At 36.2% G+C, this 21,997-nt stretch overlaps 3 protein-coding genes across 10 annotated transcripts in view; 2 read left to right on the forward strand and 1 right to left on the reverse strand.

Annotated features, from left to right (window-relative positions):
* The window catches only part of LOC132627406 (uncharacterized), a 20,369-nt gene extending 9,774 nt beyond the window's left edge, over positions 1-10,595 (forward strand). The window contains exons 7-15 of the mRNA XM_060342743.1: positions 4,468-4,555; positions 5,096-5,189; positions 5,869-5,929; positions 6,020-6,150; positions 7,925-8,042; positions 8,531-8,654; positions 9,478-9,585; positions 9,712-9,786; positions 10,227-10,595. Coding sequence (XP_060198726.1) covers positions 4,468-4,555; positions 5,096-5,189; positions 5,869-5,929; positions 6,020-6,150; positions 7,925-8,042; positions 8,531-8,654; positions 9,478-9,585; positions 9,712-9,786; positions 10,227-10,273 — 846 coding nt within the window. The 3' untranslated portion in view covers positions 10,274-10,595. The remainder of the gene's footprint in view (positions 1-4,467; positions 4,556-5,095; positions 5,190-5,868; positions 5,930-6,019; positions 6,151-7,924; positions 8,043-8,530; positions 8,655-9,477; positions 9,586-9,711; positions 9,787-10,226) is intronic.
* A 2,558-nt stretch (positions 10,596-13,153) lies between these two features.
* LOC132627405 (pentatricopeptide repeat-containing protein At4g17616) lies at positions 13,154-17,641 on the forward strand. 3 transcript variants are annotated; one of them, XM_060342742.1, is made up of 4 exons: positions 13,154-13,313; positions 13,867-16,262; positions 16,353-16,613; positions 17,061-17,641. In XM_060342742.1, exon 2 carries the CDS (start codon positions 13,934-13,936, stop codon positions 16,067-16,069), a length of 2,136 nt encoding a protein of 711 aa, XP_060198725.1. In that variant the 5' UTR covers positions 13,154-13,313; positions 13,867-13,933; the 3' UTR covers positions 16,070-16,262; positions 16,353-16,613; positions 17,061-17,641. The 3 variants fall into 3 exon arrangements, with proteins under 3 accessions (XP_060198725.1, XP_060198723.1, XP_060198722.1); XM_060342740.1 differs by having other exon boundaries at positions 16,353-16,560; XM_060342739.1 differs by having other exon boundaries at positions 16,353-17,641.
* Positions 17,642-19,595: 1,954 nt separating this feature from the next.
* LOC132627407 (uncharacterized) overlaps positions 19,596-21,997 on the reverse strand; it is a 45,770-nt gene continuing 43,368 nt past the window's right edge. For 3 of the 6 annotated variants that reach the window (XM_060342745.1, XM_060342744.1, XM_060342746.1), the window contains exons 7-11: positions 20,606-20,792; positions 20,335-20,518; positions 20,219-20,256; positions 20,070-20,124; positions 19,596-19,951 (exon numbers count right to left, since the gene is read on the reverse strand). In XM_060342745.1, the coding sequence (XP_060198728.1) occupies positions 19,833-19,951; positions 20,070-20,124; positions 20,219-20,256; positions 20,335-20,518; positions 20,606-20,792 (583 nt within the window). In that variant the 3' untranslated portion in view covers positions 19,596-19,832. The remainder of the gene's footprint in view (positions 19,952-20,069; positions 20,125-20,218; positions 20,257-20,334; positions 20,519-20,605; positions 20,793-21,997) is intronic. The other 3 variants (XM_060342747.1, XM_060342749.1, XM_060342748.1) reach the window with 3 other exon arrangements.

A 21,997-nucleotide genomic window follows, 5' to 3' on the forward strand; every position in this document is an offset into this window, starting at 1 on the left:
TCTGTGTGCATAAAGGCTTCACAAATGTGGTGATTGAGACTGATTCAACCATTGCTAGACTGATCATGATACAAGATGTGTCTGCACCCTGGGCTGTTGATACAATAGTCAGGAAAATTATTACATTGTTGAGGGATAAAGAAATTCGATTTTCTCATGTGTACAGGGAAGGAAATGCTGTGGTAGATAGCCTAGTTAATTATGCCATTGATGAGGAGATTTCTTCACTTCAGGGAATGGGGCAGTACCAGTGGGTCGGCTTTCATGATTTTTCATTAATAATTCATTATGTTGTTCAGCCACTAGAAGATGTGATATTAGATCAGAATATTTCTTGAACTTCATCTCTCGGTATTGCTGCTGCAGGAGCATACTCGAGGCAGGAAAAGTGGAGAATGTTTTCTCCAACATATCATGATTAGTGATATTTTCACCACATAATTTCAACTGAGAAATAATTTTAAACATGGCGGAATTATATGCCTTAATAGATTTAAAATCTTGTAGCCTTAAATGGAGCCAATCAAAACGTGCTTGTGGAAGTATGACTATCTTCAGGTGGTCATATCTATCTTTTAAATTATTCCACAGAGTAAGAGGATCTTTAACAGTGAGATATTCCATTTTCAAGTCCTCATCAAGGTGATGGCAGAGGAATATCATTGCCTTGGCACGGTCTTGGTTTGATGCCTCATTTTTATCTTTGATGGTGTCTGCCAGACCCATCGCATTAAGGTGAATTTCGGCATCAAGAATCCAAGACATATAACTATTGCCGGATATATCTAAGGCTACAAATTCACGTTTAGTAAGATTTGCCATTAGTAAAGGGAAATAGAAAGTCAATACCTTCGAGGCTTTTAAAGTATTTGCTCGGAATGGCAGAGTCTCGTGCTGATAACGTATTATAAAATTAAGCTAAAAGAGTAATACTATTAAAGGATGAAAACCATAGAAATAGAGTGACAAAAGAGGAGAGATTTTATTATTCATCCAAAATGTGTTCAAAGTCACCTCAATATGAAAACTTATGCCTCTATTTATAGTGCTATATGTGGGCATACAAAAGGGTAACAATAAACATGTCATTCAATATATGAGATAATGGAAGAACCATTAAGATGGTGGAAGATAATGGAAGAACCATTAAGATGGTGGAAGAGGCATTATATTTGTGTAGTGGGCATCCATACTCTATATTTCATAACACTTCCCCTTGGATGTCCATAGATGATGTGCATTGTTAAAAACCTTATTAGGAAAAAACCTCAATGAAGGAAAAAGAGTACACATATCTAGTAATACGCTTTGTGAGCACGAGTTAAAATTATCCCAACTGATAAACAATAATCATCAAAAGATTGAGACGTAAATTCTCCGACATTATCGAGGCGTATAGCCTTAATGGGATAATCCGGACACTGTGCCCTTAAGCGTATTATTTGTGCCAATAATTTCGCAAATGCTAGGTTGCGAGACGATAGGAGGCACACATGAGACTATCTTGAAGATGCGTCTATTAGGACCATAAAATATCTGAATGACCCACAAGGTGGATGAATAGGTCCACATATATCCCCATGTATACGTTCTAGAAAGGCAGGGGATTCAATGTCAACTTTCATTGGTGATGACTTAGCTATCAATTTACCCTGATAACAAGCAGCACATGAAAATTCACCACTTTCAAGAATCTTCAGGTTCTTAAGTGGATGCCCATTTGAACTTTCAATAATTCGTCTCACCATTATTGATCCAGGGTGACCTATTCGATCATGCCAAAGCACAAAAGTACTTGAATCATTAAACTTTTGGTTTACGATCGAGTGTGCTTCAATTGTACTAATTTTTGCATAATACAGACCAGAAGACAAAGTTGACAATTTCTCCAAAACATATTTCTGGCCGGAGACATTCTTTGTAATGGCTAGATATTCATCATTTATTTCGTTTAATGTCTCAGCGTGATACCCATTACGGCGGATATCTTTGAAACTTAACAAGTTTCTTGGGGATTTAGAAGAGAATAATGCATCGTCTATAACAAGTTCCGTCCCCTTAGGCAGAAATATAGTAGCTCTTCCGGAGCCTTCAATCAATTTCGAATTGCCAGAAATTGTATTAATACTTCCCCTTTTTCTACGCAAGTGAGAAAAGTATTTCTCATCTTTGAATATGGCATGCGTTGTTCCACTATCAATCACACAAATATCTTCATGATTGGTCATTGATCCAAATAAAATTTGAGGAATTTCCATAGATTCTTCAAAATAAAATAATAGATAAAGTGAACATCGAAGTAGATATTATGATTAGACAAAGCATTACAAACACTTCATTTACAAAAACATGGAAACATAACCACATACAAACGACACGTATGAAATATCTAAGTTATTACAGATCCATCACCGATCAAATGATCTATTTTCCCTTTAGGGGGTTCAAAGAAATCTGCCACATCTAGATGCATGGGCTCAACATTATCTTCAGAAATAAAATTTGCTTCGGCATCCTTTTCTCCCTTTTTTGAGGGAGGCTTGATACAGCTCAATTGGGTGCTTTGGCGTACGACAGGTACGTGACCAGTGCCCCTTTCCTCCACATCGGAAGCATTTATTTTCTGAATTTTTCTTTTGCACAGCTTCATGCTTTTCATCCTTCCTTTTACACTGCTGGTGGTGAAGGGTATTATTTGGTGCAAGACGAGAATCATGATTAAAATTTCTTCCTCGACCACGACTAGGGCCACGACCTCTTCCACGCCTAGTACGGCGAAAATTTGCCTCATTCACTTCAGGGAATGGGGCAGTACCAGTGGGTCGGCTTTCATGATTTTTCATTAATAATTCATTATGTTGTTCAGCCACTAGAAGATGTGATATTAGATCAGAATATTTCTTGAACTTCATCTCTCGGTATTGCTGCTGCAAGAGCATACTCGAGGCAGGAAAAGTGGAGAATGTTTTCTCCAGCATATCATGATCAGTGATATTTTCACCACATAATTTCAACTGAGAAATAATTTTAAACATGGCGGAATTATATGCCTTAATAGATTTAAAATCTTGTAGCCTTAAATGGAGCCAATCAAAACGTGCTTGTGGAAGTATGACCATCTTCAGGTGGTCATATGTATCTTTTAAATTATTCCACAGAGTAAGAGGATCTTTAACAGTGAGATATTCCATTTTCAAGTCCTCATCAAGGTGATGGCGGAAGAATATCATTGCCTTGGCACGGTCTTGGTTTGATGCCTCATTTTTATCTTTGATGGTGTCTGCCAGACCCATCGCATTAAGGTGAATTTCGGCATCAAGAATCCAAGACATATAGCTATTGCCGGATATATCTAAGGCTACAAATTCACGTTTAGTAAGATTTGCCATTAGTAAAGGGAAATAGAAAGTCAATACCTTCGAGGCTTTTAATGTATTTGCTCGGAATGGTAGAGCCTCGTGCTGATAACGTATTATAAAATTAAGCTAAAAGAGTAATAATATTAAAGGATGAAAACCATAGAAATAGAGTGACAAAAGAGGAGAGATGTTATTATTCATCCAAAATGTGTTCAAAGTCACCTCAATATGAAAACTTATGCCTCTATTTATAGTGCTACATATGGGCATACAAAAGGGTAACAATAAACATGTCATTCAATATATGAGATAATGGAAGAACCATTAAGATGGTGGAAGATAATGGAAGAACCATTAAGATGGTGGAAGATAATGGAAGAGACATTGTATTTGTGTAGTGGGCATCCATACTCTATATTTCATAACAGCATTCAATTTTTTTTTGTTTTTAACATTTTCAAAGATCCCTGTAGAAAGATTTAAAGGCTCATATGCAATTCATTCATGTATATATCCATAACAAGACATACCATTTTTTAATACTTTTAGTCAGTGGGTTATAAACTGTGTTCTGCACCTTCATGTCAAATTTTGTTTAAGCTTTCCCCCCCCCCCCCCCCCCCCCCCCCTTTCCTGTCCGTTTCCTTGCTTTCAAATCCTTTTCTTCTATGTGCCTTTTGAGATAGTTTTCTGAAACCATATCATTTTAAGTGTTGTCAGAGGCTCACTTAACCCTGAAGTTAGGTGCAAAATAAGTTGAGCACTTCGCCTTGCTTAGTCGGTGCTTTAGTGAAGTCATCAAGGTGCTAAGGCATACACCTCATCATAAATGGACATTGTCATGAAGAGGCTAAAGTAAACAATTAAAATTTCACTTAATTGTAATTTTTTAAAATTGTTTTCTCCATACATTTGTTATTTATGCTTATAATTATTATTCTTTAATTCCATTTTTATCTTTTTCTTCATTTGCTCCTTTGTTTATTAAAGCCCGTGCTTTATTTGTGTTTTGTCTTAAAGCCTCAATCGCCCTTATTCCTTTTTGCATTTTTTATCTTTGATAACACTCTGTTTTTGTCTTTTAAAACATGACAAATACTTGTTGCAGGTGATTGCTCTGTTCTTAAGGTCAAGCCATAGGGACTCAGGACGGGACAATAAGTATTCCGGGGAAATTTCTGTTGAAGAATCATGTGGTCTGCTGATATCTCCTTTCAATGTACTACTATGTTTAGCCTTTCTGATTGTCATCTGACATGTACTTACTGTAATGTGATTTGGGAAGCATCAGTTGCCCTCCCTTCCCCCAACATTGCCACTCTTTTTCTTTTTATGCAAGTTCTACTAGTGTAGTTTTATGGCTGTTAGGTGGCCAGTTTTAGAGATTGATTATGTTGGAGCACTTGGATGGCACTATGATAAATGACCTTGTATCTTCCACCAAAAACGAAGACACAAATATTTCCATATCACGTTGACTACTGAACGATGTGCAAAAAGAAAGTGAAGCTTCAAATCTTCCTAATTCTTTTCGTAGATGGCTTCCCTCATATCAATCTTTTTTTTTTTTTTTTTTTTTTTTGTTGATAATAGTAATTTGTTTATTGAAAAAAGCCACTAGGATAGTGCCAGCACCATAGATACAGTGAAACAGGACAGCAGATCCAACTATCAATCTGTTATTTTCATTTTGTTATTACTTACCTTTTGACAAAGTTTACATTTTCTTCATATAGGAGAAATAGATTATGTAAGGGTACTAAACCGAGTCCTGCCAAATGACATTCGCATTATGGGATGGTCTCCTGTTCCAATTGGTTTAAGTGCAAGGTTTGTACTGCTTTGTATAACTTTTGCTCCCAGATATCTTTATGATAGTTACAATTTGCTGGTTAAAAGCATCTAAAAACACCCAACTCTTTTCCAAAGTGTCATGCTTTAGACTTCAGTATCTTGCTTTTGATAATGCCCAGGACAGAATATTTTGCATTTAGCTTGGTGTGGCTTAAAGGTCGATGAAGTGAGTACAAATCTTGAAGACCAAGGTCCAACTCCTAGCAGAGACAAAAAAACACTAGGTGATTTTCTCCCCATCTGCCTAAGTTTTGGTGGCCAGACCTGGTACCTATGCTGGCGGGAGGTAGCAAGTACCCGGTGGAATAGTTGAGGTGCGCCACCATTACCCAAAAAGGAAGAAGCATTCAAGTAGTACATAAGGTTCTGAATACAATCCACAATATTTATTTGTATTGGTCACAGATTAAATTTAAATTAGGGGGGAACTCTTACACCTCCGTACTGAATCTTATGAGGGATCTCAGCTTCTTGTGAAAATGAGCAATGCTGAACTATATTTGGCAACTTATCATAGGCACACTGTATCAAGTTGATGTGAGTCTCGGGGTATATTAGGTGCACTCATGACTAAACCTGAAAAAGTATGTCCTGGATGCCCTTGAAGTCAACTTTGATATAGTCTAACAGTCTGTTTGCCTTTCAATAATTGCAGGTTCAGTTGTTTGAGCAGAGTGTACAAGTACTTCTTTTGGAAGGGAAATTTGAATATAACTGTGTGTACCTTTCCTTCTGAAATCAGTTGACCTGGTTATGCTGATTTACTCCACTAATTTTCAGCTTAACACTCTTGAATTGCTCAACAGGCCATGGAAACTGCTGCTGAAAAATTCTTAGGGGAACATGATTTCAGAAATTTTTGCAAAATGGATGCAGGCAATGTGCACAACTACCGGCGGCACATAATATCGTTTGAAATTCTCCCCTTCAATGAAAGGTTTTCTACTATTAGCTTGACACCGTACTTTGCCTACTTTGTGTCCCTTTTTCTACTTAGCCTTTACTTGTAGAGAGAGGATTATTAATAGACCAGTGTGATCTTCTTGGAATTTTTAGACATTTTTAACTTATTTCCTCTCCTGATTTGGTCTTAATTCTGAAATTATCTTCTCTGAATCTATGGTGCTCTGTTTCAAAATATAAAAAAAGTTGCTACATTAAGTAGATAAATGGTGTTGTTGGGGAATACTATATCTGTCTCCATGAAAGTTGATAAGGCTATATCTTAAGACGGGATGCGATGTGGAGATTGAGAAATCCAGACTTTGCTTTCCCCTGATGGTGTTGTCACCTGACATACATTATGCACAGATATGCAACTGGGTATTATAGTTAGATAGTGACTATTTTATTTTTCCTTTTCCTTTTTTGGTAACTATTGGTAACATTTTATGAATATCTAAGGATCTAATCTAGCTGAATCTGCATTCTTTTGTCTTCTTTCTGCAAGTGCCTTTGAGTTTTTGGTATATGTACTTTCAGATAGATTCCTATTGAATGCATCCTGTGTCTCAAGAAAATATTGGAAAGAAAAGGAGAAAAAGGGAAAAAGAGAAAGGATAGAAAACCAGAGGGGGAAATGCCATGTACACAGTGATCATCCCTCAGTTATGAACACTAACAAAAATTATACGTAAATTAGCATCCATCCCTTAAAGGAATCTATTAAGTGAGAACTGTCTTGCAGCCAAGGGTGTGGCCTACTGGTCAATGAAGTGGATGAAAATCTTGGAGAACACAAATCCCAGCAGAGATAAAAAAACACTAGGTGATTTCTTCCCATGTGTCTAAGCCTTTGTGAACAGAGCTACCCAGTACTTGTGTTGGTGGGAGGTATCAGGTAATAGATAGAATAGCGAGGTGCGCGCAAGCTGGTCTGAGCACTACTGTTATAAAAACGAAAGTGAGAACGGTCTAGCCTACTTTCTTCACTTACCAGTTGTGTCACCCTTCTCTGGTACATACTCAAAACCCGAGTCTACTTTCATCTAAAATTTCTTCTACTGTAATACTTTTTTCTTTGACGTTTCAGTATATCTTGATGGGAGCATACTGGCTTCTGCTAGTTTAAGTTTTCTATCTGCAATGCATAACTTACTGGAGTTGCAGAGGAAAGCTCATTTATCCAGGCAGAGTGTTGTTTTCATGACTGAGATTTGACCTACTAGTTGACTTGTGTTGCTTGTTGTAATAAGCGGGTAGATCTCTGGAAGCATGACACATTAGAAGTGATATTTCGCCTAGAATGCACCAGTAAATTCGGAGGCGGAGTCAGGATTTTTAGTTTATGGTTCTGAATCATATATTTATTTATTTTGGCTTACCGGGTTTTGCATAGATTATTTATACATATTAAATGAAAATTTTAATGCAAATACAGGGTTTGAGCCTAAGCTACTGGGTTCTGCCGAACCCGTAATCACAATGCTGGCTCCGCCCCTGAGTAAAACTACAAAGAGTCATTTATTTGCACTTAATTGTGTATAGTTTTTCTAGTTATTTTGTATTTCTTTAGTGGTAAGTTGATATGGTCAGTAATAATTAGGTGGGATCTTTATTCAGTTTATTATCATCAATTTAGAACACCTTCCTACATGATGTACTCTTTTGCTCATCATCTAAAATCTTTTACGTAAACTGATATTTGGCTTTTTTTGAATGTTATACATATTGAAATGCTTTTCGCGCCTTATGTATTTTTTTTATTGTAGTTACAAAGCTGATCGACTCATGATTATGAAAATCAAAGGTAGTGCTTTCCTTTGGCATCAAATCCGGTGCATGGTTGCCGTACTATTTCTGATCGGCCAGGGTCTTGAGTCCCCTAATGTACGTAATCTATGTTCTAATAATGATTTTCCTCTTGGTTATTTTAGAACAATAACTAAAGTTTTATCGATCCCAGACCCCACTTTGTGGGATTTCACTGGATATGTTGTTGTTGTAACTAAAGTTTCATTGATCTTGTGATGAAAACTGAAGCAGCTTGTGGAGTTTGCGATAATGTTATATAATACCAGATCACTGGTCAACTGATGCCATTTAGGATTTGGGCTTTCTGCTCTGTGGAAATCTCTTTGATGACTCAATCTTAAAATAAATGAATAAACAAATAGATAATTTGTGTAATCGTGATTCTGATGATATATTTCTAAGCACTGCGCGTGTTTCTCAAATTCTCCTCAACGTCCTAATTGGACATTGCTTTCAGGGTTGTCTATGTATAACCTTTATGTGTTTAGTGGATCTTATGGATATGTTTTCTAATTCAGTTATCTTATCTTAAGGCAGTTTTCAAGTATGACATTCATTTGTAGGTAATAGATGTGCTACTGGATATTGAAAGAACACCACGGAAACCTCAGTTCCCAATGGCCCCAGAAATACCTCTAGTTCTTCAATCTTGTGAATTCGAAGGTCTCAAATTTATTTGTTCATCAGGTATTTGAATGGTGTTTATATCCAGAATTATTTAGTCTTATGTCGGTCCCATTTTTCTTTCTAAGAAATTTTAGGATCCTTGAAATCTAAATTTCCTCTGTTTTTATTTTACTTGATGTTAGATATGGGAAATCATGTTCTAATTTTATGTCTGTTACGGTTCATTCTCTTTTCGTGGATCTTGTCAGCATAGCTGTATGAGTTATCAACTTTAGCCATTTGTCCCAAACATAACCCGGTATTAACAACAATGAATTGCTATTAGCAGCACTCTAGTCTCATTGAGGAGCTTTGGCACTATTGCATTTGTTGTTTTGTATTCACTGTAGACTGATGATATTGTCAACTTGATCTTGAGTTCTTTTTTTCTTTGTTTGATAAGGGAACTTGATTGTGAGTCTATTATTTTGAAGAAGTAGTACCAAATAATAAAAAATATCTTGTTGAATGGTATTCATCAATATTCATTTTTTCTGGAGTTGTTCCATAAGGAGCTGTAGTTTGTTCGTTATACATCCTTTCCTTTTCTTTTGGTGGGTGGCATAACATAGTGGCCTCTCTTCAGAGAAGTGCTTTTTGTGATTATATATAATGTTAAAGAAGAGTGCTTTTATGGTTATGATTTCATTTTACGTAGTCCCTTCTCTCCTTTCCCTGTGACTGGGCGAAGGGGCTGTTTCGTGGAAAAATTAGACATCAGTATTTGATATTAGTTCCTGGTTGTGATTTATACCATATGTGTTTTTTTTTTTTTTTTCTGTTAGACAACTTTTGTTGCAATTATTGGAAAAACCTCAAACATCTTTGTGGACATTTTTCCCAGATACAAAGCAGGCTTTGAATGAACATTTGGAGAGGGAATGCCGAAGTTATAAACTTCAATCCGCAATTTTTCATGAAGCTTTGCTACACTCATCATGTGTTGAAATTGGTAGGTCATGCAGTACTTGTACTTAAAAGTTATTGTAGATATTATCCACCTATAGCATATTTCTAAGCTATAGAAGTTGTTTCTTCTTGGTAAGCAAAATAAGCTGATTGAGTTTTTCAATTTCAGACAACAATATATCAAGTGACCGTACTAAGAAGAAAGAAGCTTCCCACATTCCTCTATTGTCTCGACCAACTGAGCGTGAGTTCTTCTTCCTCTGGGTCTTTTATCTCTTTTCAGTCATTTGATAAAGCTTGTTCGAATTTGGGACTTTTGACTGTGCTATAAACATCAATATTAACATGTTCTTGCAATTAAACAATGTTGAAACAATAATTTGTGCCTCAGAGAGAACTTTGTCCTTGTTTAGTGTCTTAAAGTATGTATTGAATGAAACCGTTATGATCTCATAATTGTTGAGTTCACTTATTAACAACAACAACCTAGTGAAATCCCACAACGTGGGGTCTGGGGAGGGTAGAGTGTACGCAGACCTTACTCCTACTCTTTGTACCTTTTTTTCTATGTGCTTCATAATTCAGATGCATGTATAAACAGCCAAATGCATACGACTTTGTGCATATACTCGTAATGATGATAGTCGTACCTTTGATATCCACTAAAATTAGAACATTTTCCAGCATCATATGAAGAGCGGCGTAAAAAGCTGGATGCAGATAGAAAGTGAATTTAGGAGAAATGAAATGAATGAGAGCATCGGTGATACAGATCCATGGTGTTTATGTCTTCTAATATTATCTTGTTGTAACATTAACTTGTAATCGTTATATGCCGTTTCATTTAGCCTACCTTTAATAGGAAGTGTACCTCTATTGCCCTTCACTTCAAATCAACAATTCGTTTTGCGCATGTTTTTATTACCACATGCTACAAGCGTTTTAGAAATTTTGTATATCTTTCCTGTGATTGCTGGTAGAGCTAAGCCTGGGATTAGAACTCTTCTTCAAGGCTCTATGTTTTAGCTGTTGAAAGATCTATTTTTTTAGGCATTTAGTCTCTTGAGTTTGATGTATGATAGCTAGTTGTGGTAAGCTATGCTATGGTTCTTTTTTACTGTTACATCGGTGATTGATGAAAAATATTAGTTGGCAAAAAAGAATTTCTTGAAAAAGATCTATTATCTTTGCTAAATTTAATACCCGATTTAAACTTAAAAAGTTGCATGAAAGTAACCTACTTGTGCCTGTCACCCCGGCAACAATACATAATATTTACAACGAGGTAAAAGCAAGATAGACAAAAAATAACAACAATTATTGCAAATGTCAACGAAAGTCATTTCTTATGTCACCAACCTTCCTACTCTTTCTGAGGATAATGTTTTTCTTTTGTTCCTTTATTTTTTGCAATCTAAAGCAATTTCTGGTCGCCACTCCCACCTCACTCCTTTTTAAAAACTTATTAAATTAAATAAAATTAACTTAGCAGATGAATCGTTCCAAATAAAAAGTTAAAAAACAAAAAACAAGAGATATAGTTCCTTCATTCAATCTTCTTCTGTCTTTCTTCTTTAATTTTTTCTTCTAAAACTAAACTAACTGAATATTTGTTAAGACCTAAGGGACTCTTTTCTAAATATATATATATATATACAAACAAGTGAAGTCCCTAGAAAAGTAAGGGATTTTTTCTTCAGAACTCAGTGGAAAAATCTCTCCAGTTACTAAAGAAAACTCCTAATGGTTACCTAACCAAGAAAACGTATAGTAGTTTATGCAACTGTATCAACACGAGTAATGCTCAATGCCAACTGATTGGTCCAGTAATATAATTTTGAAGAATTACATAATTAGCCTTTCATCCAAACAAAGCAACATCAACATACCCAGTATTTAATCTCACCAGGTGAGGTTTGGGAGGGTAAAGTATAGGGAAAAGGACACTGTGTGTCCACTCAGCCAAACTAATCTCACATTTAATCACTGTTTGGGCTTAATTCCACTAGGTGTTCAATCGGCCCAAATTAATGCCAAAAAATAGCCGGTCTGCCCAAAATAATGCCAAGGCTAGCCAGCCCAACAACCCAACACTTAAAAAAAAAAAAAAAAAAAAAGACTTTTTGTGGCGACTTACGTAGCCACTAAGGGTTGTTACAACATATATACATATGTTGGAATTATATATACACTTTATATACAAGAATTATACATTTTATATACATATGCTAGAATTAATCTTACATTTATTATACGTTAATTATGCATTCATTATACACATATTATACAATAATGATATGATATTTATTTTTAACATATACAATAGTGATACATATTATATACCACAATGATACGGTTTTTATGATACATTTTTTATATGTATGATACACTTTCTATATAAGATTGATATAGTTTATATACACATGCTGAAATTATATATACACTTTCTATACAAAAATGATATATATTATATATAAAAATGATACAATTTTCTATTCTATGATACACATTATATATACAAATGATACATATTATATACAAAAATGATACATACCTTAGTGATTCATATTTTATACAGTTTCTATACATTACAGATAGGTACTAATACATATTTTTATACACAAACGATACATATTATATACAAAAATCTCCTCAGAGTTTTTTGGGATATTTCTTACTAAATATACACATATTATACATGTTTTGGGATATTTAACCTTTAGTGGCGATTATTTTAATTGTCACTAAAAAGCCTGATTTTTCTGTAGCAGCCCTTTAGTGGCGAAGTCTGACTTTTTTTTTGAAAAAGCCATGGGGCTGTTGGACTGGCCAGCCTTTAGTGGCGACTTTTTAAATCTTTTGTGGCGACTTTTAGTCGCCACAAAAGGCTTGCTACAGATTTTGGCTACCGGATGGGAATAGTTTATGGGCTAATTTTTGGGTTTGGGAATAAATGGGCTAGCGCATGAGATTATTTATGGCCCAACAACCATTTGTGTCCTTTCCCCTAAAGTATAAGCAGGCCTTATCCTACCTTGTGAATGTAGGGAGGTTGTTTCAAATACACCCTCAGCTCACGAAAAAATGAAAATGCAGCAGTAACATCAACAAGAGATGAGATAAACGAAGTGAAAGAAACAATCAGATTGTACTAGAGTTCTAAGCATAAGCAAACGCAAAAATATATTAATACTCCTGATACGGAAAAAAGAAATCCGCGCGGCACCCTACTAGTCCTCTACCCTAACGCTCGACAATTAGTTGCTCACCAACCACTTAAATAAAAAACAGTAAGTGTACACATAATATATACTATAATTTATGTATTATAATTTTATAATCATGTATAATTAGTATAGCCTATAGTATATGGACTAAAAAAATGTACTGAATATATTGTTGTTGTTTTATGGACTATAAAAGATACTTTCTTCGAATAAAAAAAAGTGTTCAATTAGCCATTTGCATACAGTAAAGATAAAATTAATTCTTTTTTTATTTAATAAGGGATACTTTTTTTACCAAAAATAAAATAATAATAATTAAGTGAACGCTCTTTTTTTGAATCCGGAGGGAGGAGTAACTAATTAATGTGAAGGGCTATTCAGGGAAAGACAAACAGGGGTAAAACGGCAATGTCTGTCCAGCAAAGTAGAAAAACACAAGGGAGACTAGGCACCCATATCGAACAAGAGCTGTTTCTCCAACAACCTCAGTTCGAAGCGAACTTGAGTTGTTAGTTTGCACGTTGCCTCTCTCTTTTCTGTAAATGTAAACCCTAATCTCTTTCTCCAATAATTTTTAATGCCGAAATACTAATTGCAAACTGTGTTGCAATAGTGAATAATTGTTCTCTTTGTAGTTTTCATAATTATTTGCTCCCCACATTAGTCAATTTTCTGAAAATACCTCCTATATAGCATTTCTAGCACTTGGAACTTATCAGAAAAATCATTTTCTGTTATGTTGTTTTCGATCCTTAGGAACAACCGATTCAATTTACAATCATCGCAAACCAATTATATTTACATCAAGAATAGGTTGCAGTATTTAAAAACATAATTGTTTGCGCCTTCGTATGTAGTTATATTTTCTTTTTTATCAGACTGTTTCAAACGTTTTTAAGGCCAACAGAATCAGCTTGTTAAAATCTTTGCACTACCTGCAATTAATGCTACTTTGAACATGATTTTTTTGTTTATTTTTGGATAGAATCATGCGACTGCAGTGATTTCTGTCATATATTTTAGTGGCAAGTTTAGTTTTGAGGCTATCACACTATTTTCCTTCTTCATTCTTTTGTATTTCTGCTTTGTTTGTGCAGATTCTGGTATGTCCAGGATACAATGTCATAATCTATTACACGTGATTTTTTGGATGGTGTTATCTTTATGGCATGCTCCTCAAGAAAAGCTATAGCAGTTTGCTCGATCTTCAGAAAAAGCTACTCTTCCGTTGTTGCTGTGGCTTCAAATGCCATCAGATTGACCTGTAATAGCACGTATGGGTCCCACGATTTGGTAACGCTGTCCTCCATTTCATATCAAAACTTTAAACCACAAAGTGAGCTGTTTTCTCGACAGTTCTGTTCCAGTAGAGAGCCAGAGACATTATCTTGGGGAGTGTCATCTAACATTGTTTTGCTGGGAAAGCTTGAAAATGCGTTGAAGAATCACAACTTGGAGGAGGCTTGGGTAACCTACAAGGATTTCAAACGTCTTTATGGTTTTCCCGACCCCTCTCTTGTAGATAAGCTTCTAACTGAGTTGGCGTACTCATCTGATTCTAGCTGGCTTAAAAAGGCATGCAATATGCTAGAATCTGTTTTGAAAGAAAAAAGGGAGTTAATACGCACAGAGTTAATGACCAAGCTCTGCCTATCGTTGGCTAGAGCTCAAATGCCCGTTCGAGCATCATTAGTTCTCAGACTGATGTTGCAGAAAGGAATTCTCCCACCAATTGATATGCTAGGGGTGATAATATTTCACATGGTGAAGACTGATACTGGAATGATTCTGTCGTCAAACATTTTGATTGAGATATACGGTAGTTCTCGACAATTAACCACAAAGAAATCCACTTGCACTGAGTTAAATAAACACGATACACTTCTTTTTAATCTTGTTCTTGATGCTTGTGCAAGATTTGGATCATCCAGTAAAGGCCATCAGATTATTGAGTTAATGGCCCAAGTTGGAGTGGGAGCTGATGCTCATACTATTTCAATTATTTCCTTGATCCATGAGATGAATGGTATGCGAGATGAATTAAAGAAATTTAAGAAGCATATAGATCAGGTTTCAGCTTCATTGGTCCCCCGCTATCAGCAATTCTATGAAAGTCTCCTGAGTTTGCATTTCAAGTTTAATGATATCGATGCTGCTTCTGAACTTATACAGGATATCTATAGATCTCAAGTGTCGCATCATGAAAACGGAGATGAGACACAACCACCTAAACCGTGTCTTGTTGCTATCGGCTCTGATAATTTGAGGATGGGATTGAAATTACGAATTTTTCCGCATTCATTATCAAGAGAGTCTGTTTTCATTGTGGGACGTAGTCAGGTGCTTGTTATGTATAAGAATGGGAAACTTGTCCTTAGCAATAGAGCGTTGGCCAGTCTTATTATACAGTACAAGAGGGGTGGGAGAATTAATGAGCTGTCAAAGCTTCTCTGTAGCATCCAGAAGAAGGGCTCAGTTGAATCTACCAGAATGTGCTCTGATGTGGTTGCTGCTTGCATTTGCATGGGTTGGCTTGAAACTGCTCATGATATTTTGGATGATTTGGATTCTGAAGGAAGGCCACTGGACACTAGTTCATATATGTCTCTCTTGACTGCATATTGCAACACAAATAAGCTAAGGGAGGCAGAGGCACTACTAAAGCAGTTAAGAAAATCAGGTGTGGTCATAAATGCATCTGATCCATTGTCAGCTCCTGCTGAAAATGAAAGCAAGAATAAGCTGAAACAATTAGGCTCTATGGAGAAAGTGGAGTTGGCTTACCATATTGTTGAAGAAATGAGGGCAGAAGAAAACAAGGTTTCTTTTATGATGCACGATTTAAATTCTTCTATCTACTTCTTTATGAAGGCTCACATGGTTGAAGATGCCGAAAGGGCTTATCGAAAAATGCAGGTAATGAAGATCCATCCTACAGTGTCAACTTTCATGAATCTGCTTAATGGGTATTCTTCTTTAGGGATGTATCGTGAAATTACAATCTTGTGGGGAGATATTAAAAGGAACATGGAAAGTCGTAAGAACTTGAATACCAGGGATTTATACGAGTTCTTGCTATTGAATTTTCTTCGAGGTGGTTATTTTCAAAGGGTGATGGAGGTCATTGGTTTGATGAAGGAGAATGGCATGTATTTGGACAAGTGGATGTATAGGCGTGAGTTCTTGAAGCATCACAAGGGTCTCTACCTAAGGATAAAAGTATCTGATGCTAAAAATGACGTACAAATTCAGAGGATTGAGAATGTGAAGCACTTTAGGAAGTGGGTTGGCCTGGATTAAATTTTTTTAGGTATCATAGAATATTCTTCATGCACGTTGGGGAAAAAAGTCAAGAAAATATTGACCCATCCTTTGCCATATCTGAGAAGTGTAGTACATCTGGGCTGGTTCTTTCATTGTAAATTATGTATCTCACGCAAAGACAAAATGTATCTTTCTCTTCAGTTGTTTAATTGGCTATTGTATCTAATAGGTCAGTGCTTTTTCAAAATCCCTAATTGAAGGAATAACCACACAATTTATTTCCATATCTTCTTTTACATGCTTTAACTTACCCTTGCAGATAAAATTTAAAGGATCAGGAAACTGTGTTTTGATTGGTTCTCCGGATGCGATTTCTGCTCCTTGTCAATCTTGAGTAGCACTTTGAGTCAGAATTGATACTGCAACATGCGTGGAAATTGAAAATTACTCATAGAAGTGTATTCCAAGCCTGTAGCAACCTGTCATGGAGCTGAAAAAAATTGCAAAGGAGATATCAGAACCACTAGGTATTTGGCAGAATAACCTGCCTCTATCTGTACGCTCTCATCGCTATGTTGAGGTATTTGTATGGTTGTAGTTGATATTCAGTTGTCCTAGTTCTTATCTGCAAAGAAGGTTTTCGGATAACAGTTGCTGTTTTTGGTTTTGATGTCCATGACCCATCTTTGGGATCATAATTACAAAGAAAAGATCGAAGAGCAGTCGGTGGGAATACATCTTCATTTATAGTGATGGAAGAAGGGCTCTCGATGCACTTGGGAACTTAACTGATAGGGTCATTCTAGGTTTTAGTAAACTTCACTTAACAACCTCTAATTCTGTTGGATTAGAATGGAAATGGCGGTTGGGATCTCTTATATATCAAATTTTCTTGGTGGAGATCTTTGATTTCACTAATTGGATGATATATACTTTCTGGTTGAACTATGTCTACACGTATTCCATGGTGATTATTTGAAGTCTTTGGCTAATGCGTTTGTTCTTTTATCTTTGTTCTGTATTCCAGGCTAAGGACGACATCCTCATGCACCTATTTCACTTGTTTGGCGTAGTCGGCGACTCCCTATTCAGTGCTATGCGTGGTTCCTTGGTAACATCTAGTTTGATCAGGGAAACCACTTACCCATTCTCTCTTTTTCCCATCGCTTTCAACTTACAGACAAAAGACTGAAAAGAGAAAGCCTCCCACATTCCTCCTGTGTCACGAGACTCACGATCAAGTCACTGTGAGTATCAATGGCAACTGATCTTGTAATAGCTTATTTCATGTTGAGATCTCTCTCTGCCTTAGGCTTCAACTTTGATTTGTCCCTGCGGAGTATCTACAAAAAATTTGGTAATAAGTATTCTGAACCAGTTCTGCTCTCATCCTGATGGACAAACAGATCTCCTTGTCCTCACCTGCAAAATGCTACAGTTTCTTGTATGAGATTTCCTGCTTCCAGAATGCTACAGTTTCTTTTGTGAGAAAATTGCCTGTTTCCAGAACAGAGATGTTTTACTCTTTATTTAGGCAAAGTTAATGTTGTCTCTTCCTGTTGATCAGCTTGCTGAATAGATACATGAAAACTTCCATTTGTTCTTTTTTGTTGGATAGCACAAGGTTAAACTCGGTGGATAATAGGCCTGCCCCTCTACCCTTCTCCACTTAAATAAAATCTAGGCATGAATGAACACATGGTGTGCACCTACATGAGAACTCCATACCCAAGGACCTACGCGGGTACCTATTATTTACTTGGAATGATTAAAGAAAGAGAAGGGAGCAAAAAATGGGGGAAAATTGGAGGAACTTCATCCTGAAAAGAAGTAAACAATCAAGAGTGTTTTATTACAATGGTAGTTATGCTGTAAATAAAAATGTAAAAATTGTTCTGCGAAAATGCAGAAACAGCAATACAATAAATAATGAGAGTAAATTCCTAGAAGGCCACTCATGTATTGAGAATTGCCTATAAATATCACTTTTATTTCTTTTAAGACTAGAATATCATCCAACTATCACTATTTCTTCAGAATATACTAAACACATAATATCATCCTTCTCTCCTAGTTAGCATGTCATGTCAAATAAAATTCTATTTTTGCAATGATAAATTTATTTAACTCATCAAATACATTTAACTCAATCCAAACCCATTTAACCAACCAAATCATGTCTTATACCCATTTAACCTGATTAGAAGACATCAAAGAAGCGTGACTTTTATACCCAATTATGAATTTTTTGCATTTTGCACCCTTAAATTCACTTTTAGACTTCAGTTGAGTGTGAAAAATTCAAAATCATACTACCTAGTAGCAGGTACTGGCATTGAACAACCAAGACAAGCGAGCAAACAAAAACAATCAAAAGCCCACACTTGCTCCTAATTAACACCTAATCTCAGACTTCACCAGCGCATAAACAATTTGTCGAGCATGTTGATTGCTCTAAGGGTAGTGTTTGTGTTTCACCCTCCCAAACTAAGTGAGAATTATAGTTCAGCAATCAATATCAGTGTGATGAGTTGTTGGTAAATGGGTTTGAGTTGAGTTAAATGAATTTGATGAGTTATTTAAATTTCTTATTGAAAATTTAGAATTTTGTGTGACATGATATGCCAACTAGGAGAGAAGAAGGGTTTTGCGTGTTTAGTATATTCTGAAAAAAATAGTGATCGTTGGGTAATATTAAAAAAGAAAAGTGATATTTGTAAGCAATTCTCAATACATGGGTGACCTTTTAGGAAATTTACTCTACAAGATTTTGCTATGCACGATTGTTTACTTTAGAAGAATTGTTTTGTCTTTATAATAATTTGCATAAAATGATATATAGGTTTCCAAAAATTATGGTGCAAACTGAACGTTGCACTAGCTAGTATATAGTTGAATATCTGTACCAGTCGTTATGCTAGTTATCCAAGGTTTAAGCCCATAATCCCAAACCAGTTTCCCTTTACGTCTTCATATTTTCTTATGATTGTTTAGAAATAGTTAACCACTTTTTGTCCGTGAAAGGGAGGTCATTTATAAATCGCATTGTAGTGCAGCTCTCGCTGAAGACTGCTTTGTTTGGGAGCTATCATTGTTTTCTTGTTATTGAGGCCTCAATATGATTTATGTTATCCAATTCTTTGTGCTCGATTCCACAACAATGCCAAACCCATCTATTTTAAGGGAAGCCCAAGTGAGAGATTGATTGATTACGAAATAAGAAGGAATAATTACTTGATGTAGCTTGACTTATTTATTGATAATAACTACCCTTTTAGTTATTTATATTTAGTAACTAATTTACTTTTCTAATTTACCATCCATAGCTATATCAGGAACTATACACGTACATGGTTAAACAAATTCCTTAATAATAGGCATTGACTATTATTAAAATTGGTTCCATAATTTTAGCTTCCCTTTCCTCTTCAACTATGATTCTCCTTCTCTCTTCCCTTTCTTTCTTCAACCATGTTCCATTTCCTTTTTCCACTAAATCCTAAACCCTAACTTCTTCTCAACAACGGCTATCATTGTTAACTTCTTCTTTTCCACTAAACCCTAAACCTTTAATTATTTTTTGTTTTCATTAATTAATATGTATGTAATTTGTGTATTTGAACCAGTTCTTCCCCTCAACCACATCTTGGTTTCGAGACAGAATCCTTCAGAAGACACAAACAATTCCTACGTTGGGGGTGATGCGAATGGAGTATATAAGATAACAAAAACCTATGACCACAACAACACTTTCTGATCCTTCAAATATACCACAAGCTGACCATCAACATTTCCTGCACTACAGCTCAAATATATCTTCTGTGTCACTGTCATCCTCTCCCAGCTCAAATATATCTTCTGTGTCACTGTCATCCTCTCCCCCCAAAACAAATACTTCTATGTCACTGTCATCCTCTCCTGCAGAAACAATGTCGATTTATATAAGACAAAAATGCAAAACACAACATCCAGATCAAGTTGAGAGCAGACAATTTGAAGCCGAGAATCAGCAGCTGCAGATCAAAGCAGGACTTACCACCCTCAGGCACATCGGCATCAAAATCGCTAGGACCTCCACTCGTGTTGAGTTTCTGAGAGAACAACATAGGGGTGATGTTAAAACTTCAGCATAAATAGAGACGCAACTAAATGCTATCGCCTATTAATATTTCTAGAGGCGCTTACCGAAAAGTCCATGTCCCCAAAATCCATATCCATCCCAGCTGAAATATTAGTATCATGGTTAGCAAATATACCAAGAGGTTATTATTAACAGTAAAGCATTTTCCTAGTGACATTACACTTACGGTTACTGTCCTGTTCATCGTTACTGTCCTGTTCATCTTCATCAACCCATTTGTCCCAGTCAACTTTCAAAAACACTGGACGTAGACCTTCCTGCTTTATCAGTCTGATCCACCATTTGTCTTCTGCCTTCTTCACCAGACACACGATATGTCTAGAAGTACTACTAGTTTTGCTCTCCTGAATGATCAGTTTACAGTAAGATTAAAATTGATTCTTGGACAAAATATTTGCAGATGCGAAGGGAACTGAGGGAGATTCACTTACATCAACGTTAATTTTATCAAAGAGATCGAGATCCACTTCATATGGTACATTATCAGCTCCCGCAGTTGCAGAAAAGAAGAATTTTCCTTCTGGTTCCAGTTTCAGCTTCACATTCTTGGCATCCGGCAACTCCACCGTGATAAACAACTTGTCAGACCTCTGGGCCCATTTGACAGTAGGATGTCGGCTGAGATTGAGAAGCAGAAAAAAATGGAAATCAACTAAATCATAAAATCACGAGCATAATCAGATAAAGCCAGGAAGAGACAAGTAGCAAGATATCTCCAATTTCAAAATGTTGCAAAATTCCGGACAGATAGCTCAGAAAGGCATAGCAGTCCAAGGAACCGTAAAATTTACTCAAAAACAAGAAATTTCGAGGAGATAAGCAAACAAATTATCGTATGTATAACTATCTCCTTTTGTCATTTGCATCACATTATCCTACAATATTCAGGATGTAAGAATCGAGTTCCACAATGGCTATACTAAGTACATGCAGAAGCCGAAATATATTTCTTCTGAAGCAAGAACGAGATCAAGCCCATAGGCATTTAGAAATTAGTGAGGTGCACAGTTCAATAAGAGAACAACTTCACATAGGGCAAAGCTATGAGATAAACGTACTATTCCACTGAACTGCATGTTTGAACAGCTGGTGACGACTGCTGAGCGTAGTAATAACCTAATGAGTTATGGGTGCACGAGAGCACCACGATAGCTTACTGTGGATGGATGACACAATGAGACACTTCATAGAGAAAAATCGACTTGATGTTGGAAACACTTTATCAGTAAACAATCTTCACCTTTTACACCCCCTTAAATGTCAAACCACTGATGTAGCCACTCTCCAGAGGCAACAAGATGAGATGTACAAGTTACACACTCAAAATGCAAAGCAGAAGTTAAGAACCTGACACTCACTCGGAATTGAATATCCTTAACCTTTTGGCATTTCCCTTGGTTGAAGGTCTAAACAAAGTTCAACCAAATATTCACTTAAACAGAATCATAGTCAACAAGACAGTGAAGTATCAACAAGACCCGGTTAGACAAAGGATAGAGATTCAACACCTAATCCAAGCAAAATGACCACCGAAGGGGATTTGGAGTCTTTTTCTTCACTCGAATGGAGCTGAAAGTCAAGAACGAGAATGGGAAGTAGCGCCACAACTCCTGACCGAAAGCACAACACGAATAGCAAGCGCGTAGGCGCAGGTTTTCTGTCTTTCCTTTCCCAAAAAAGGGAGGGAAATGCTAAACTAACAAAAAGCCAAATCAACTATACCACTTATACTGCCAGTAGAAAGGCCTTGCATTCTCAGCTGGACAAATGATTGGGCTGGGCAGTTACAAACTAATTTGGAGCATAGTGGACAATATTGGATA

Source organism: Lycium barbarum, chromosome 2 (assembly GCF_019175385.1).
Source record: "Lycium barbarum isolate Lr01 chromosome 2, ASM1917538v2, whole genome shotgun sequence".
NCBI lineage: Eukaryota > Viridiplantae > Streptophyta > Magnoliopsida > Solanales > Solanaceae > Lycium > Lycium barbarum.